The sequence below is a fragment of the Colobus angolensis genome, unplaced genomic scaffold, assembly GCF_000951035.1.
Source record: "Colobus angolensis palliatus isolate OR3802 unplaced genomic scaffold, Cang.pa_1.0 Scaffold75, whole genome shotgun sequence".
Taxonomy (NCBI): Eukaryota; Metazoa; Chordata; class Mammalia; order Primates; family Cercopithecidae; genus Colobus; species Colobus angolensis.
The window spans coordinates 4,534,429-4,554,931 of NW_012121265.1; the positions used below are offsets into that span (position 1 = coordinate 4,534,429).

At 43.7% G+C, this 20,503-nt stretch overlaps 1 protein-coding gene across 5 annotated transcripts in view; it reads left to right on the forward strand.

Moving 5' to 3' along the window:
- ABLIM1 (actin binding LIM protein 1) overlaps positions 1 to 20,503 on the forward strand; it is a 264,926-nt gene that overhangs the window by 49,896 nt on the left and 194,527 nt on the right. The window contains exon 1 of one of the 5 annotated variants that reach the window (XM_011927835.1): positions 8,397 to 9,256. The exons of the other annotated variants lie outside the window; for them this stretch is intronic. Within the exon in view, the coding sequence (XP_011783225.1) occupies positions 9,241 to 9,256 (16 nt within the window). The 5' untranslated portion in view covers positions 8,397 to 9,240. Of the gene's footprint in view, positions 1 to 8,396; positions 9,257 to 20,503 lie in introns of those variants that run through there. 5 annotated transcript variants of the gene reach the window in all.

Sequence of the window (20,503 nt, forward strand, 5' to 3'; positions counted from 1 at the left end):
AAAAAAAAAAAAAATCATACACATTTATATATATGTACATATTACTCATGTATTTCGTTATGTCAACTTCAACCTTCCCAACTAGGACACAGCTCCTTCATGGCAAGGATTTTTGTCTGGTTTCTTTGCTGTGATATCCCAACACCTAGAACAGTTCCTGACACTTAGTAAACACTTGATAAATATGTATTGCATGAATGAATAGGCTGAAGGTAACAATCGTGTCTTCCTGGGAAGAGTTCCTAACATCAAAGTCCACCCTTTTTTTTTTTAATGTTTGCCTTCACAGTGACTTTCTCATTTGGCAGCAGAGGTCATATAACAAAATATCGGGGGAGGGGGAGGATCTAAATTCTTTAAGGTGTTACAGGTTAAATCCACCAGCTTCGATATTATTAGAAGGCTCCTTGTACCTTCAAATGGTTTTGAAAACTTGAATTTTACAGTTTTCAAGCTTATCCTATTTTCTTGTGAATTGATGAGGCAGTGAGAAATGAAATAACAATAGTTGTTACCCTTAACTGCATTCCTTCTTAGTACTAGGTACTTTCTTTTGGGATAGAACACCTGTTATTCTCACCCAGCACAGGACACATAATTTTCAGGGCCCAGTGTGAAAGAAAAACGTTGGACCCCTTGTTTAAAATGCAGGAGAAAGTGCCATTAGTGGTACTAAAATATAGCTTTTTTGTTTATTCCCCAGATTCTCTCAACTCAGTAGTTTTTATTTTCTATTTAATGTTGTCCTAAATAAAGTAAAATCAAAATTTTAAATTATTATTGTGAATTTTACCTTTTATTGTACAATGCCATTTTTAAGTGCAAATATAACAACATTTAACTCAATGGAATCACTGAAATTACACAATTTGTATTGCACAGGTCACAGATGCTATGTACTTTATTCTTTTAAGAACAGTAGAAATGCACAGTGCACAAATCTGACTCAACTTGTTTGTTTGTTGTTTGTTTTGAGATGGTTTCTTGCTCTGTCTTCCAGGCTGGAGTGCAGTGGCGTGATCTTGGCTCACTGCAACCTCTGCCTCCTGGGTTCAAGCGATTCTCCTGCCCCAGCTTTCCAAGTAGCTGGGACTACAGGTGCCCGCCACCATGCCTGGCTAAGTTTTGTATTATTAGTAGAGATGAGGTTTCACCATGTTGGCCAGGCTGGTCTCAAACTCCTGGCCTCAGATGATCCTCCCGCCTCAGCCTCCCAAAGTGCTGGAATTATAGGTGTGAGCCACCGTGCCCGGCCCTCAACTGTTTTTATTTCACTTCTTGATACGTGCACATTTTACCAATGTTCTCTACCTTTGACTTACTGATGAATAAGGAAGGGTAAAAGGAAGACAGCACTGGTTGCCCTATCTTTCCCTTTCCTTGTGTGTCATGATTTTTGGTGTGAGTGGTTGGCTAATACAGGGAACTAATGTGGATAGGAAAGAATATATTAAGGTTCCTTAGTTGTTTGTGTTTCCTAGAACATCATTGCCTTCTCTGTGCATTCAAAGCAAGCATCCTGGTTTGAATGGAATGTGACTCAGTTGTGGATATAACACACCTTGTCCTCACTTTGAGTCTCCCTGAATTCCTACACATTGTGACTACACTGGAATCCTGTGCTCAAGGGGCGTTGCAAACACTGTGTGCATGGGCAGCAGGAACAGCAAACAAACAAACTGCACACATCTCATCTGTTCATATGTGTGCTCTGCTGTCCCATCAGACTTCACTTAACACAACACAAGTTCAAAGACTAAATTATTACAAATGTCAGTATAGCAGCAGCAAAGCATTAAACCAAATAGAGACATCTTCTGAGCACGGGACCCTATGCAACGCTGCGGGTCACATGCCGTGAAGCTGCCCCTGTCCTCACCACAGCCTCACAAGTGGAACGTCTCATACCATTCACAGCAGAGACTACTGAAACCCAGAGAGAGAAAACAATGTGCCCAGGGTCACTCAGCATGTGGTGGAGCTAGAATTGAAACCCAGCCTGTGTTTAATCAGGCTGCCTGTGTGGCCAGTGTGGCATGATAGAATAACCACGGGGTAGGCGGCAGGATCTGAGGGGTTTTGACCCATTTCTAAGTAATTGTGTAACCATGGACAAGTCTGCTTTAGGACTTCTGCTTTTATCTTATTTAATGCCTATTTATGAATACAAGTTACAGATTTCCACAAACCAGGGTATGGGTTGCATGGTCTCTTCTCTGTACTAAGAACTAGAGAAACTTGCTGAGACGTGTTAGATGACAAAGCTGCCACTCCTGTGGTAGCAAATGCAGTAATGGTTGTGTGTGTTGCAGGTTTTACTTGGCTAGTTCCTCCGATGATGACTGACAAATCCAGGAGTATGAGAGAGAGGTTATTTTCTGGGACTGTTCCAGGGCATAGTTAGGAGAATTTATCATAAGGCCAGATGAGGTAGGGAAACAAATGTAGGCTTTGTAAACCTTGCAAAAAAATTTTTAATTTTAACTTGCTGTCAACATAAACCACAGAAATGTCATTCCTTGAGAATGATTAGACAGGGTGGATGATTACACTGCACTTTTGAAGTCTTGCTATGTGGGTCTGGGTACATCATCTTCCCCTGTGCAGCCAACAGTGGGTGCCACAGGCCACGGTTATGGTGCTATTCACCTGACAGGTCCTTCCATATGAAGTCCAAGAACCGATAAAGGATAAGGTATCTAGAAAAAGGATTGCTTTCCACAGGGAAGGCAAAAGGCAGCATCACTTCTATCATGCCAGACCTTTTAGAAATGCCTGTTGATGTACATTGAGTGCACCTTGCCTTCAGAAATGCTTGTGTGTGTGTGTGTGTGTGTGTGTGTGTGTGTGTGTGTGTGTGTAGGCAGAGCATGGGATGAGAGGCTCTTTAACAACCTCTGCAGAAGGGAAGGCCCAGTAACACAGAGAGGGCCTGTGGCTTCAGCTGCTTACCAAACTCTTTACTCACATATAAAGTGTAATAATATGTACTTCATCCAGTTGTTATGAGGAAAAGATGAGGTGATCATGTAGAGATTAGAATGGTGGCTGACACATACTGGGCTCTAATGGTGACCAAAGTAGCTGTGAGGGTAGGTTATGAAGGGGACTTTGTAAAATGACTGCCTGAGAAAGTTCCTCTTTGGCCTACTTTCTCTGCAAAGTAATTATTGGCTTGCATCTTGGCAAATACTTTGAAGCAATCACTAAATTGATTTTTATCTAAGAGACTGAATGTACTCTTAATTTATTTGAGTTAGATTTTAAAATCAGTCTATTTGATTATGAAAAGGAATATTTATTTATTCATCAAATATTGCATTCCTACTTTGTGCCTTTGTGTATTACTATGTGAATACAGTACAGATACAATAACATGTGACCCCTTCCCTCAGGGAGCCCACAATCTTTTGCAAACATAGATATATCCATCCTTCATTACAACATAGTCAACTTCAAAGCACTTGGTGGTGGTAAGTACCTGAAAGAGGGGACTGTTGTCAGGGAAAGCATTGCAATTCTACCTGATGAAAAGCAACCATTTTTATATCCTAATAACTGGATTTCTATCTAGAAAATATTACAATAAAAGAGAAAGCTAGATGGTAGTAAACTGTTTTTAAAAATGGCCTTTTCCCAAATAATTCAGAGAACTGTTTTTGTAGTTGTGTACTCATAAGTCTGAAGTTAGGCTAAAATCTCTGAAACTCTTTACTATCCCAAGATCCTTAGAATTCTAGTAATAGCTTTTGCTGCTCTTGTAGGAAAATGATTTATTTTTTGTTCACTCTGTCATTTATATCCTTACTGATTTGTTTATAGGGAGCTTTAAATATACTGTAGTATTTTTCACGATTTTTCTTGAAGTGCAACCTATTGCTTGGGTCCAAACTCAGAAATGGCTTTTGAAAAAGATCGTGGGGAAGTTTGGATACAACCATAAAATAATTCTACTTTAAGAACTCAAGGAAAAGAACTTTGCTGGACATTGATTCTATGAGATTCATATGGAAAAAATCCTAAGAATTGTCCGTTGAGGACATGAGAGTGAGTAGGGTCAAGAGGGATCAGACATTTAGGAATTTGTCCCAGACTGTAGGAAACTTTGGAATCACCACTTCTAATAAATTCTCATTAAGACTGCAGTTAATGTCCAGCTGATTGTTATTTTGGCTAACGGAGAGTATAAGGATTGTTTATCAGATGCGACGGCATGGTATATAGCTGTTTGTAAATTTCAGTCTATCCTCGTGCTTTGCAAGCCAGCTTATTAGCAAGGGGTTATTAGTCACTGGGGAAGCTGGCTGCTGCTCAGACTTCCTTCCCAGAGAATCTGAGTTATCAGTCAGACCTGAGGTGGGGACCAGGTGTCTGCATTTGAAGCACCCCTTGCATTTCTATCTCTAGTGGTCTGCAAACCACCCCACTCTTTTCTTTTCTTTTCTTTTTTTAAAGAGACGGAGTCTCACTCTGTCACCCCGGCTGGAGTGCAGTGGTGTGATCTCAGCTCACTGCAACCTCTGCCTCCTGAGTTCAAGTGATTCTCCTGCCTCAGCCTCCCAAGCATTTGAGATTACAGGTGCACGCCACCACATCTGGCTAGTTTTTGTATTTTTAGAAGAGATGGGGTTTCACTGTGTTGGCCAGGCTGGTCTCAAACTCCTGGCCTCAAGTGACCCACCCGCCTCGACCTCCCAAAGTGCTGGGATTATAGGTATGCACCACCACGCCGAGCCTTGCAAACCACACTCTTATCAGCCTAGTGTGAGTGAAACCTTCCTTGCCTTCAGAGAGCTTACAACCTAGTTGTGGACTTGAAGCCATTACAATAGAAGGGATAAGCCAATCCCAAACGGCTTGTACTTCTTAAAATACTGTGTGTGAGACATGTATAGCTATCTTTTAATTCTGTTGACCTGGGAAATGTTTAAATAAATGAATAGACACTTCCTATGCATCTATTCCATGTCAAGCTGTCTGCTAAACACCAGAAATGCACACAACAACACAATCCAAATGGAGGGAGGAAGCAGGATGGTTGGAAACCGATCATGCTGTACCTTGAAATGCAGCCAGAGCCTTTGAACTCCATTTAGAAAGAAATAGGCAGCTTAGGTTTGAGACTTTAATCACAACATTTCTAAGGTCCATTCTTTAGAGTGGCATGGAGGGCCCTCTGTCACCTGTCACCCAGCCTCATCTTGATCCTCTCCCTTCTTCCCCACCAATAGTGAGCTACTGGATGCCTTCTTGCCCTATTCCTTCCACTTGGAATGACTTTCCCTCTTTCTGCACTTGACCAGTCATTACCTACCTCCTTACTCTTCCTGCCCCTCCTGACTCCAGGTTGAACTCAGCACTGCTCTGCACCCTGTGCCTACTCCTGTCTTAATACCGTCCTCATTTCATTGAGAATATTTGTGTGCGTGCATCTTCTCCGCTAGATGGTGAGCACCTCCAGGGCAGTGGTTTCTCTATTCTTGCTTTTGTACTCCCAGCCCAGTACCTGGCACACAGCAGGTGTCCCATAAATCTCTGAAATGAGATTGATTGATGCCAACACTAAGTAGAAAGCAAATAGGAACTCATTCTCCAGGTTTTTTTCAGCTGAATTCTGCTAGAAAGGATTTTGAGCATGCTTTTTGCTAAAGAGTCCAGCGGGGGCCAGGTGCCGTGGCTCACACCTGTAATCCCAGCACTTTGAGAGGCCAAGGCAGGTGGATCACCTGAGGTCAGGAGTTCAAAATCAGCCTGGCCAACATGGTGAAACCCTTTCTCTACTAAAAATACAAAAATTAGCCAGGTGTGGTGGTGCACCTGTAATTCCAGCTACTCGGGAGGCTGAGGCAGGAGAATCGCTTGAAACTCGGGAGGTGGAGGTTGCAGTGAGCTGAGATTGTGCCACTGCACTCCAGCCTGGGTGACAGAATGAGACTCCATCTCAAAACAACAACAACAAAAATGAGTCCAGTGGTTGGGGGGTAACACCTGGATACCTGGTGTTCCAACCCCATGGAGGGATCCTGAAATTCCTGCACTACAGGTGCACGTACAGTAGGTGACCCGTGGCTCTGCAGAGGAGAATAAGCAATGAGAAAGTGGACTCTGCCAGGTTGCTTATTTCTAGTTGTAACATTTCCCTCCTAATTGGCATCGCTATTGAAATGATGTGTGCTTGAATTTTTGTCAAGAGGGGCTGTATGCTAACAAGCTTTTCTCTCCAACAAAATGGTTTCTGTCCTTCGGTCCCTTGTGGACAACCCTTGCTTTATGTTGTGAGTGAATGAGAAGGAGGCAATGGGTCAGTTTGATGGGGCAAAAAACAGTAAAACCGTGGGTTGGTGTCCGTATTATGAAGACTTATCTGAGTGGAATGAGATCGAGATAAGTTCTTTGGAAATCATCTCAAGATATAAGAATAAAAAGTTCTTTCTTATGAACCATATATTTCATTTTTATTCTTGGTTTACTTTGCTACACTTCTTGCAGCTTTAGCTGTAAAGCAGAAAATGTCTATGCTTTGCTTCTGTTCTTAAAGCTCTTTAGCAATTCTGCCCTGAGGCAAGGAGGCAAAAACAATTTGGTTTTACTCTCCCACATTCCACAAATAACTTTAGTAATACACTCTTTGGTTATCTTAAAAGTGCAGAGTGGATACTTTTATCCCAAAGTAGCAGTGTCTGATTGGCGGGGGGACTTTTGCCATATGACTATTACTTAGCAACTAAATGCTGGTGACTCATTCACTTTGACCGTGGTACAGGAAAATTCTTTCCATGGAAAGCACAGGCGGGGGGAAAATCTCTCTGAACCACTATGTAGTATTTTCCTTTAGAAAAGGCTTCTCTGAAAATGAATAGGCACCAGCTGTTACTCTGCCAGCTCAGTCTCCAAAGCTGCCAGAGAGCCTTTCCAAACTCTGTTTCTGTGCGATTTATCCACCAGTGTATACAGGTAGGTTAAGAACTGTAATAAGAGACCAATTTGGTTAGTAAACTTAAATCTCAGAGTTTTAAACTGATATCCCAAATAAAAGAAAAATTGAGCTAATGGCATTTACAATATCTGGAACACTTACATATGATTGGGTTTGCTTCAGAAACCAATGGTGTTTTACTGTCACATTATAGTAGTGAGGAAGGGGTGAGGAGGAGTAGGGGCTGGTGGAAGGAAAGAGAAAGAAAGCTGCTTCTTTGCTTTGGGCTGAATAACATGAGCGCTTTGGAGAGAAGTGCTTAAGTGAGATGCCGATGTAGTTAAACAGCAGAAATATGATAAAATAGATTCACCTGCTAGGCTCACAAACCAGCCTAATTCCAGCTCTCTGCAGTTAATTTTGTTTGTCAGCATCTCCTTAAAGGCTCTGAGGGTGATTAGGAGTGGGAAAGTAGACTAGTGCAGTTTTAGCCTTGAAAACTGGGGAACGTGAAGGGCTTATTTCCTGGATGCTCTTAAACTCTGCCATCCCTCTGGACTGGAGGTCTGGTCGCTCTCATGCTTGGCTCATATTTATGAATGGAGGTTAGAGAAGCCGCTTAAACGCTCTTCAGTGCTTGCACTCTAGCTGGCTGCTGACTTAGGGAAAACATGACCTTATGGGGCTGCCATGGGTGCGGGGAGTGGTGTGGGCGAAGTATGTCGTCATAGAAAAGACAACCCAGGGGCTGGAGGGGACTTAGCTCTTCCTTACAGCCTGAGACACCTAAGCTATTAATAGTAAAGCCCTGAGTCACAGATGTAGGAATGTCACAGCTGCCTGAGATGTGCTACTGTTACACATCAGAAAACCAGCAGTGAAGACCTACCCGAGATGAATGTGAAGAAATGGGCATTTTCCCCCTTCTCCCCAGACCCACCAAATGTAGTTCATTTCAGCCATACATACCCTCTGAGTCAAAGAGGAGGCAGGTTGACTGACTTCATTCCTTTCAGTTCCCCTGGCTCTCTTAGACTCAACATGTTACAATATTTGCAGTAAATACCATCTAATACTGGCTGTGCATTCTGGTTCTGAAAGATGTGTTGGCCATCTGCTGCTCTCCCTGCCGTGTGATGTCTGGCTTTTTGTCTCTTGCTCATCCCATTTCTCCCACATGGTGGGTGTATATGGCGTGCGGTCGGGACCCCGTGAGCTGGATTTGGGAGACAGGGGCTGGAGTCGCGTGGGCACTGGCTTTGTGAGCCAGAAGTCCTCAGCTGACAGGACAGCAGGACAGGTCACAGGACAGCCTGTGACCCTGTGGGTCAGAAATCAAAAGCCGCCTCCGAGCTGCTGCTGTGGGGTCAGGTTTAGGCTGATCCGGGTGGTGGACCACACTAGATGAGGCTATTTGTCCCTTAATCGTGACTAGAGTTCCTCCCTGGCATATGCACATCCAAGGAGCTTGTCTAAAAACTCCGATGAAACAGAGGGAGAAGGGGAAGTCAAAATCCCCCCTCAATGGATAGATCAGATTTTAACTTTGATCCTGAATTGGATCCTGCATAAGGAATAGGATCCTGAAAGATCCTCTTCCCGGGCTGTGTCTCACTGTCTCTACCTTCCCCCAACCCCATTCAGGTAGATTCTAGCGGGGAGCAGCCGTGCAAACCAAATGTCATTATTCATTTTTCATAAGAAAGTGAACTTGAAATTGCCATTAGTATCATTATTCTGTTTTTGTTTTACATTAAGGCCAATTTTATTTATCCAGTTTGCCTGAAAGAAGCCGTAGTAAAAATTGAAAGCGACTGTAACAGGGAGCCCATAAGCTAACCATTGACTAGTCGTACTAATTGGAATCGTCTCTAGCTGGTGCTCGGTCCTCCTCCTCCTGGCAATCATTTATCAGACTGTGGGAGGGGGCCGGCGTTCGGGAGCCTTTCATAGCCCGTCCTCGGCGCGAGGAATACAAGGTGGTGTCAGTGACCAGAGATTAGGACAGTGGAATTTTGCATTTGTTACAGCAGCAGCTGTAGCGAGTGGTTTCAGCTGCAGGGCAGAGTCCCCGAGCAGGGCGCGGCTGCAGCTCGGCGGGCGGGCGGCGGAGAGCGCGGGGGCGATCGCGGGGCGGGCGTGGGAGCGGGGCCCGCCGAGGCGGGGCGGGATTCGAGACCGCAGCCCCGGACCTCACAAGCTGATGCCGGGGCTTCTCCTGGCCGCCCCAACGCCCGCGGATCTGACTGCCAAGGCACGCTTCCACTCCCAGAGTTTATTCCTCGTTCCTTCTTCAGTCCCGCTCGTCGGAGGACCCAGTTGCCATGGTGAAGGAAAAAGGTAATTATAAATATCGATCACTGTGCATGGTTGCAGAAGTTGGAATGGCACCGCAGGGCTCGGCCACCTAACGGGGAATGATCAATCGAAAGCCGGGCGGACATGTTCTCGGTGTGAGAAGCTCTGTATTGTGAAGTCTGGGTTTCCATCGAACCGAGACTTCGTTCAGAATCTTGAATTTCACCACCGCAAAGGAAGCACATCCTATTTCTGGAGCACAGCTGAGCTCTGGGATGCGTGTCTCTTTTGATTGCTATTGCATTTTGAATTTTTTGTTGTGTTTGAGACTTGCCGTCTTGCCCCCCATCCCAACCATCATTCCCTTCCTCTCTTACCACCGCGCTCCACCAATCAATAAGTTAATTAACATATGTCATGAAAGGGCTCTTCCTGCCCGGGCTAGGCTGTGTGGTGCTGGGACATGCCCAGGCCTCCCTAGATCGGGCTGAAAGGAGAAGCTGGTCTGTTTTAAAGGCTTCAGGTGCTCTACGTGTATAACCTGTCATTTCAGTATTATCCCTAATCACTCCTCCAAACATCTTCTTAAAGGATGCTTCATATGGCAAAGGAAACCACATCACATCACAAGGAGAGTGTTAAAAGGGAGAGGACAGGTGTGGCCTGAACAGGTGTACATTATTTATGCACTAGGCGTGGTCCTGAAATGGAAGGTACATCTTTCAGAATTGAATGATAGTTGAAATGATTTGTTTCTCCGGGAAATGTGAAAGAACACCGCAATGCTTGTTTTGAGTGATTCAAATATATAAATACACTTGTCTTAAGAAAGTAAAATGTTGCAGGAGAATAGGGAGGGACAGTGAAAGCCCCTCACTTCTGCCTTGTCCGCTTCAATTCCTCTCTTCTCTCTAGAGATAAAATTGTTAACGGTTACTGTGTATCTTGCCAGACCTTTCTAGACCGGAATTAGAGAGAGACAGACACATTTGAATATAAAAATTGAATCGTTCTATGATCGTTTTTCTGTAACTTATTTTTTTCTCTTTTATTATGTCTTAGGGACCTTCACCAAATGATTTTATAATGTAAATAACCACTGTTTACTTTTGCTGTCTAGTACTCTTAGATTTATTGTCACATTTTCTTACTGTGGGGACGTTCTTTCCTCCCTAAACACAGACAGCTACTCTTTCAGGGCGGTCTTGAACCATTTCAATGACTTACCTGTGTTTCCTTTATCTTAAAGCTACTACAGGGAATCGATTTAAGATGAAAATGCTGAACTCAAGTTGATCCTTGTTGCTTGAAACTCAGTTTCCTTCTATTATACTAATGGATGGATTGACATACAGGATCCTCAGAGCTTAACAGTATAAAGGCTGCACCTCAGGACAAAAGAGAAACATGATTGTGCTCTATTCACTCTGCTCCTGTAGATTTTTGGTAATCACATGCCGTAGCTGGTCTTTCAGTGGGTATATGGTAACTGAGTGAAATGATTCGGTGTGAACAAAGGTGCTTCTGATAATATTTCCACTCTTTTGGGAGTGCTTCCAGGAACCCTCAGTACCAAACACAGATGTTGACATTTACTGCAGGTCAGGTCTCTTCATTTGTAGCTCCCACCCGACTATGACATGGCCCTCATCTCTGCTGCTAATGGATTTGAGTTTGTTTCCCTGATATGAGTAATTTATGAGTGATGGGAAAGGGAATTACAAAGCCATTTCTTCATTCTATTCCTGTGGGACTCTTGGAAGACCTAAGCTTGCTATATATGGTATATATTATAAATCAGTAGTCCTCAAATAGCAGCTCTTATTTCTAAGTCATTGTAGACTTTCCAAAGCTTAGATTGCCTGGGTTCACACTGCTCTACAAGTCAGTGGCCACCTTCTAACTGGAACACTTTGGACGGGCCACTGAGAGGTCACATACTAATATTATCTTAACCCTTAGCCACTGATTAAAGACTGTTCTGTTTTTATTTTGAGGTCTGTGTCAGTCCACACCACTGCTTTCTGATTGCACTGACTTCAGCCATCAACAGAGAAAGGCAGGTTTGTTTCGTTTTGTTTCATTTTTTGTTTGTTTGTTTGCTTTTGGTAGTTACACAAGGGCTTCCATAGAAAAAAGGGAGCTTCATCATAGCTCTTAAAGTGAGAAAGGCACTGGGGACCGTTTAGTCCATGCATTCATCCTGGAGATGAGAAAACTGGGGATCAGAAAAGGTAAGTAAGTTGCTCAAGGTCACACAGCAGATCGTAGACAAAGTGCTCATTCTCTGTGTCTTATCTCCCAGCGAAGGAGAGACCACAGTTGCCAGTGTGTTGACAGCTGCTGTCTCTGTCACAAGATGGTGAGCCTTTCAGAAGTGGCACTGTGTCTCCATCTTTAACTTTCCAGTGCATAGCTTAGTGTCTGCCGCACCGTAGATCAGCAAACAACTAAAGCAGGTTGGCCCGTTGTCAGAGCTGGAACAGGAAACTGTGTCTTCTTGATTCGGAAACTTCTCCAGTCCTCTCCATTTCTTGTTCCCAGAAAAGCCTAGCTCCTTCCTTCCTTATGGAGCTGTCAGGAATCAACTTGAGGAGGCTCAGGTCCTGGCAGTATCCATCCCAAGGAACATGGCTGGCCCAAGAGGGAGTGGCATAGACTCTGTTGTGCTTGCCACTTAGAGCTCACACTGGCTTGCCTCAGTTTTCTCTCTAGGATAAAATACCTGGTTTGGGACTGACATGGGCTGGAGAGAAAGCACACTGGCTGATTGCCTCCACTAGTGTGAAGTGGCATTTGCTGACATCCTTTGACCTCATTATCTTTTGTTCTCCTGACCAGGTACCCATTCACTTCCAGCTGCAGACACTTACTGATTCCAGAATCCTGATGAAATGGTTATTTCTCTTATGTCTTCAAGGGTACCTTACCCTTGCTGTATCCTGTAACAGAGAAGCACAGGAGATTTCTGCGGGTTTATCTGTCAATAATTGCCTTCCTAAATAGATGCTCGTCAATCTGTACTCCAGAGGCTCACTATACTCATTTAAAAAGCTGTAATTGTCTAGCTAATGTGTGTTCCAGGGTAAGTTTTAAGAATACAAAAGGGATTTATTATTTATCTTTGTTACAGAAAATAAAAATAAACAACTGTTAGAGATTAAACTCTATAAACACTTAGTTTAAATAATAAAGAATGCTAATAGTTTGCAAACCATGTGAAAAGACTAAGAATTTAGCCACAAGACAAACTTCAAGGTAAATAGAATTTTACATTTAGGCACATCATTTTTTGTTTGTTTTGTTTTGTTTCCTGGAAGTTTTCTGACATTGTTGGATGGCCCAACTCCCTTTGGGGATAGAGCAGGACCCAGTGAAACTCATTCCAGTGTCTAAGTGGAAGGATGTTCACCTTCCACCCGACATCCATGTGTGTAGGGACACACACATACACATACCCACAAGGCAAGTACTTTCTCTAGAGCAAGATTTTTCAACCTCAGCATCGCTGGTATTTTGAGAGATAATTCTTTGTGATTCTGCCTTGTGCATTGTATGATCTTTAGCAGCAATCCTGACCTCTACATACCAGCAGCACTGACTTCCTCCTCATGACAATCAAATATGTCTCCAGACATTAGCAAATGCCCTTTGGGCAACAGAATTGCTCCAGTGTGAGAACTACAGCTGTAGAGAGCGGTGGGGTGCTAAGACACCTTGGTCACAGTTCTCTTTAAGGTTTAGTTTAATGGATTCTCTTGAGCACAGAGGGTGACAGATGTGAACAATTTGTCCTCTTTTTTTTGAAACAGAGTTTCACTCTTGTTGCCCAGGCTGGAGTGCAATGGCCCTGTCTCAGCTCACTGCAACCTCTGCCTCCCAGGTTCAAGTGATTCTCCTGCTTCAGCCTCCTGAGTAGCTGGGATTACAGGCGTGTGCCACCACGCCTGGTTGATTTTGTACTTTTAGTAGAGACGGGGTTTCACCATCTTGGCCAGGCTGGTCTCGAACTGCTGACCTCAGGTGATCCACCCGTCTCGGCCTCACCAAAGTGCTGGGATTACAGGCATGAGCCACCGTGCCCGGACTAAGATGTGAACAATTTGTATGGGAAGTCAATCAGACCACCACAACTCCTCCTTGATGCCATTTAGCTTTTGGCAGAAACAGATGCTTCAAATAATAAAGCTGCAGAAGGACTAATAAAGGCCTTCCTGCTTATTTATGGGCCTTATTTCCCAGCTCATTTCGGTTGCTGAAAATGGAATAATCCTCTTCATCAAAGTAGATATGTCTACAGAGATGTTCTAGCTTAGTTCTTTCTTTTCCTTTAGGATTCTGTAAGCCCCATTCTGGTCAGGAAACTTCCCTATTCTATTATCATCTCCTGCTTGCCCTTTCTGTGTTAGGCAAAGTGCTGGGTACTCAGGAAGCTCTCAAGGGTTCCGAAGATACAACAGCTGCCCTCTGCTTCTTTACCACCTATCGAGGAAGTAAATAAGCTCACGAATAACTCCTATTACATAGATGTTTAAAGAGGCATTGGTCCAGTGCTCTGGCAGGTCAAAAGTGGGAGATTTAGCTTCCAATTAGGCTGATCAGGAGAGCTCCCTGAAGCAGGCAGCTCTTAAACTGAGGATTTAAAGGTTGGGGATATGTGGACATATAATACATTGAAATGAAAAGAGAATGGTAGATTCGAGAGAAGCCACCATATTAGAATTGATGGGGCCTGACAGCAGGTTGGGTGGATGTAACGAGAAGAATTCAGAACAAATGATCTTAAAGTTTTGAGTCCAAGTAGCTCAGGTATCAGTTTGCTAGTGGCACTGTAACAAAGTACCACAGACTGAGCGGCTTAAACCACAGAAATGTATTGTCTCATAGTTCTGGAAGCTACAAGCCTGAGGTCAAGGTGTTGGCTGAGTTGGTTCCTTCTGAGGGCTGTCAGGAGAACCTGTCCTATGCTTCTCCCCTGGCTTCTGGACATTTGCTGGTAATCTTCGGTGTTACTTGGCTTGTAGAAGCAACTGCCTTCCTATTCACAGGGCATTCTCCCTATGTGCCTATCTGACTCCATGTTTCCCCTTTATAAAAGGACACCAGTCCCAATGGATTAAGGCCCACCCTAATAATCTCATTTTGACTTGATCACCATTGTAAAGACCCTATCTCCAAATAGGACCACATTCTGAGATACTGGGGGTTTGGACTTCAATAGATGAGTTTGGAGAGTGATGCAATCTAACCCATTACACGCAGGCATCAGTGTTAGATGTGGCTAGGCTTGGGAAGGAGGACTGAAGAGGAGCAGGGTGGAATCAGATGTGCGGTGGGAGAGAGTTGTTAGTGGTGAAGAGGAAGGGAGGAGGTCGGTGGGAGGAAGGAGATGAGCTCAGTTTTATAGACCTTAAGTCAGTGATGGGGATAAAGGACTGAGGGGTGATTAGAAGTAAGTAGTCCAGTTCATACCTCTTGGGCAGACTCTTGAGATTTCTTGGCCGATTTGTATAAGCTTGCTACAATCTACCTTAAGGAAGATAACATTAGAAACAGGCCTTGCTTTCCCTTTGGAATAACAGGAGGCATTCAGATGTTAGGCATCAACAGGGAAGCCAACACCACACCTTTCTGCCTCAAGCTGCTGGGTCCAGCACCCTTTATGGTTTGGAAGTAGCCCCTTCCTGCCACATCTAAAAGCCACCGCAGCCTTGTTCTTGGCAGCTCCTCAGAACAGTGGTATACTGTGTCTCAGATGTGACCTACACCCTGGCACCAAAGTAATCCTTTTAACACACTGAATCATCATATTTCCCAGCTCAAAAACCCAAACAAATGTCAAGGTAAGGTTCAAAGCTTCCTGCTTGTCATGCAGGGTTCTCTTCAAGTCCTTAAAATACCTCCTCCCTGCTTCCATCTAAAAAAATGTTCTTCTAAACCAGTCTTATTTTATTTTCATTTTGATGTTATTATTAAATCTGTCAGTGACTGAACACATATTAAATGGCAGAGTTTCATATACACTGTCTTGAATCTTCGAACCCATGAAGGTAAGTAGTATCTTCCCCCTAATAGGTGAGGGAAAGGAGACTCACAGGAGTCAGAGATCACTTAGTTATGTAGAAAAGCTAAGCTTTCTATCCATTTTTCTGCCTACAGTGCTAATGTCCACCCTGAGTCCTTTTACCTTTTGAATGACCAGAGGTGGTATTTTCCACTCTAACCTCAGTCATACTGTCTACCCACCTTGTGAGACATACTGGACCCCTTTTTATGTATTTATCAAAGATCTAACTCAAGTTTGGCTTCCTTATAGAACTCCTCAAAGGCCCATCCCTTCTGTGAATTCTTCTAGAATTACTCTGTGCACCTAAGTAAACACCAGATAAACAACAGTCGTCACCTGTGCAACTTAGGACAGTGCTCTTTTTCTCAAGTATTTGACTTCATATACAGTCTTGTAAAACAGCCTTAGGAGCTGTGAAGTGTTGCTGCCTCTAATGCTATCTGCCCTCCCAAAACACACACTCACACAGACACTCAGATGCATGCACACTGCCTGGTGTAATCAACACCCACTTCTGTTCCATCCTCAGAAAGGCTAAGAACAGTAGGTCTTTCACTGTGGGTAATAATTCCTCATGTGTGCAATGACTGTTGAGTCACTATCCAGACATCCCCTTTCACATATGCTGGCCACTCTTAGCCACAGCTTGAAGTTTAATGCCTCACCCCTACCTGCCCTTGGATTGTCTTAACTTCAAAAGCCCCAGTCTTTTAAAGGAGATACCACCAACAAGGACATTTCCTAAGTAAAGTCTAAAGGGAAGTGATAGATTAAAGGAGACCTACAAGGCTACAAATTTCAGAATAAATTGTTCTTGATCAGTGACTTGTTCACACTACTCAACTGTGAATTTCCCGTCTTTGTGGGGAGGGGTGCTTCAGTTTTTGTCATCATATTCTGCTTCAGAGAAAGCAATCCAAGTGTGAATTGCTCGTACTATTTTATAAATGAAAGTGCTACTCTTACCGGGAAGTGTGGTTCTGCTTAGTTTATCTTCATTCCAGAAGTACTGTCTGAATAATGGGATTTCCAAAGCTAAGGGAAAGGATTTCACATGTTTAAAAAACAAAAAAATCATAGCAAATCCCCTGCCCTCTGACACCTATTTATTGATGTCTAAAAAATGTTTATCTAGAGAGAAAAAGATGTCACTTCTACAATATAAATAAATATGAGAGAAGGAACACATTGACTCGAATGCATTCAAAGCTCTTGAGGGCAATTTTTGATGACAGGAATGGAGTCAAGAATATGTAGACAGTGGGCATCTGAAATGGAAGTTGGGCCTCATCTATTGTTAGCTACTCCCAGACTTTGGAGATGGTGTTGCTTCTTACCTTTCCCATGCCAGGCCAAATGACCAAGAAGGATGAACAACTTGTATTGCATCACAGAGAGTTCCTTTTAAAGAACAACATGTTGACTTTTCCAAATTCCTGCAGAAGATGTACTGCAGGAGACTCACCCCACCAAGAAGCGTATCTTGGCATTTGATTCATTTTGAGGAGGTGGCCCTCTTTGCCATCGTATTCACAGCCCTGGGGGTCAAGAAAGAGGATCCTGGTATTGTTGGCTTCTCCTATGCCAAAGTCAAAGTGCTGAGTATTTTCCTGAGCCAGCATTAAAGAGCCAGAGAACTTTTCAGAAGGTTCAGTGATCAGTGAGTGGTGCAGGATTTCTTCCCATTGTGGTTGAGTTTGATCCGGGCACACCACAGTAAAAACCAACCCAGCTTCCTATTTCATTGTGTGTTTGTCTGATGGTGACTCATACTGAGAGGTATGTTTATCCCAAACTGGCAGGAGCTGTGTATTCAAGGGCAAATTTTGTTAACAGTGGGGAGAGTGAATATTTGTTATGCATGACCTCTTTTCTCTGAAACATTGTATTTGTGCTCAGACTGACATAATTAATGCTATTATGGTCCAGTGTCCCCTGGGGGTGGACCAGGGGTGAGTTTGTGTGTCCCTGTTGCAATCAAACAGGCTGGCTTGTTTGAATACTTGCATTTAACTATGAAGATCCTGGCTTTTTTAATACTTCTAAGGAAATTACTGTCTAGGACAGGGCTTTTCAAATTTCAGCTGGGATCAGAATCATCTGGAAGGCTTGTGAAAACACAGATTTCTGGGCCCTGCCATCAGAGTTTCTGATTCAGTGGGTGTGGGAGAAGGCCTGAGATTTGGCATTTCTAACACTTCCCAGATAATGTTGATGTTCTCGATTCAGGGACCACACTTTGACACTGTGCAGGTAATCTGTGGTTTCTGTGGGTAAAATGACCAGCCCTACCAGTGGGTAACTCAAAATTCTTATATGAATCTTTATGAAGAAGCTACTTTGCTTCTTCATTCCCTTTTGCAAATTTCATCTTGCTCACTGTGCACAGATGGCAAAAAGAAGGTAAAGAACCTCACTGTCACTCTGGCTCTCCTGCAGGATGAAACAAAGCCATGTTTCATAATGAAGCAGACCTATGAGATCCCAGTGGCCAAGAAACTGCTGTCAGTGTATGATACTGGGAGCAAAGGTTGGCAGGAAGTTTAAGGTACTTTTTCATGGGGGTGAGTTGGGGCTCAGCATGACTTGGAGAAGGCAACATTAATTCAGAATGAAGGCACAGGTGTGCATATTCTGCAGGTGTCGTTCCTGTCTCCAAGACTTAGGTGAGCATGTTTACCTGGAATCGTAGAGCTGTTTGGAATTTTTGGGTAAAAGTTCATTGGCAACACAAAAATTAGCCAGGCATGGTGATGCATGCCTGTAGTCTCAGCTATTCAGGAAGCTGAGGTGGGAGGATGGCTTGAACCCAGGAGGCAGAGGTTGCAGTGAGCTGAAATCACCATGCACTCCAGCCTGAGCAGTAGAGCCAGACCTTGTCTCAGAAAACAAACAAAAAAAGTAAAAGAGTTCATCAGCTATCTTGGCTCACAAACGCTACCACTCCCTCTTTAATCTTTGAGGAATTAAAATATGTTATTAGGCTCGGAGTGTTTCATTTACTACTGCTGTACAATATTTACTGTTCATTCAGTGGAAGTAGATCATCATAAAGTCCTTTATCCTCCTTGTCTTTATGCTGAGCAGGTGAGGAGAAGGAAGAAGAGGAGGGTTTGGTCCGGCTGTCTCAGGGGTGGCAGAGGTAGAAGAAAAGCTGTGTGCAAGGGGATCTGTGCAGTTCAGACCCATGTTGTTCAAGAGTCAACTGCATTCTGTCTATGTTCTAGTAGTCTTTATTTTTTCTTCTGTTTATTTCTGTTGTTCTCTATTTAAAACATGAAAAGGGGAAAGTTTAAGAAGAATTAAGAAAAGTGGGTCAGATACAGCGGCTTATACCTATAATCCCAGCACTTTGGGAGGCTGAAGCAGGCAGATCCATCTCTACAAAAAAAAAAAAAAACCCACCAAAAAATTAGCCAGGCATGGTGGTGTGTGCCTGTATTCCCAGCTAAAGAGGCTGCAGTGGTGGGAGGATCATCTGAGCCTGGACTTCGAGGCTGCGATGAGCCAAGGGCGTACCATTGCACTCCAGCCCGGGCAATAGAGTGAGACCCTGTCTCAAAAAAAAAAAAAGAAAAGTGGATCGTAGGAAAAGGTGGCAAGGTTATTCCTCACTGGAGTGTCTGATGGGGAATGGGAGAGAAGGCTGAGTACTCCCTTAATGGAAAAATGATAGGGGCTATGTGTGCCTGGGTGCATGGAGGGTCTCGTAGTGACACATGAGCTAGGTGGGTGTCCACCGGACTGCTGCCATGTGCCACTTGAGGGACCCCTTCTGAATGGCCATCAAGGAGCAGTTTTAGGAGTGATGGTGATTGGAGTCTGCAGGACGAGAGCCCAGTCATGCTGAGCGCTAAAGAAGGAGTGGATGCCCCTCTGGCCCTGCTTACCTGGAAAATGTTACCACTTCTGACATATATAGAGGTCCTAGCCTAAAACTCAGAAATAACAATGAGCTGTGGCAAAGGGCTTCTAGTAGTGGCCTGATCACATTACAATTTTCTTGAGGTCTGTTATCTGTGAGGCACTTCGAGAATAACCCAACACACTGAAAAGATCCTACCGTTAGTGAATGAACGGGTTAGCAGGTGTAGAGAGGGATGCTGATGGAGAATGCAAAATGGAGGGGACACCAGGCGATAGAAGGGGGATGAACAATCTTCTATGGAGGTTCTAAGGAAGGAAGGGCTACAGTCCCAAGGGAATCAGCAAAGGCTTTATGGAAAGGGGGCATTTAAGATTGGTATTTGAGGAGTTCTGTGGGTTTCTTAATGTTGGGGGTGGTGTTTGATTCAACTTGTATTCATTACACAGCGTCTGCTCCATAGTGAGCACTCACTGAATGTTGAATGAACTAATAAGTGAATGAATGAGGTGTATGGGTTGGGGAGATGGTTATTCTTATTTGGGAAATGTTTTTTTAGAATCTAATATGAGATAAGCCATCTAGATATGGCAACAAATAAAATGCAGTTCTTGACTGGAAAGCACTCACTTTCTAGCAAGAAACAGACACACATAGATAAGTCATTATGATACAATGTGAAATGTACCCAAAGGGGAACTATGAAAGTCATATGGGACTGCAGGACAGAAAGTGATTAATGCTGTTGGGTGGTCACGGAAGACTGGGCTTTGAAGGATGAACAGGAATAGTGGATAAAAAGAGGATTGAGAGAAAGAGACTCAAGTGGGTAAAACAGAAGCAATAAAGTGTGGCTCCTGTCTGAGGAGATGCAAGCAGCTCAGTTTAGCCTTTTGGCCACGTGATACAGCAATGGACATAAGGAGAGGTAAGTGGGGAACTTTGTGGGTCACGTGGAGCTAAGGATGATTAGAACTGGGGTCAGACATATGGATGCCCCAAAAATCAGACAGGTGACCTGAGTGGAGCCTGAGGCAAACTAGAGAGCATGGCCCTCCCTAAAGGGAAGAGTTACTTTGTCCTTCATCCTAGGTCCCACAGAGGGATGCAGGTCAAGTTGCCAGGCCTTCCAGTTTTCAAGAGCAGCTGGAAATAGGGATTTTAATGTAAAATCTCCAGATGTTTAAATGTTGACAAACAATTTCACTTTCTCTTTTAAAAATATTGTGTGTGGCCAGGAGCAGTGGGTCACGCCTGTAATTCCAACACTTTGGGAGGCTGAGGTGGGTGGATCACTTGAGGTCAGGAGTTCAAGACTAACCTGGGCAACATGGTGAAACCCCGTCTCTACTAAAAC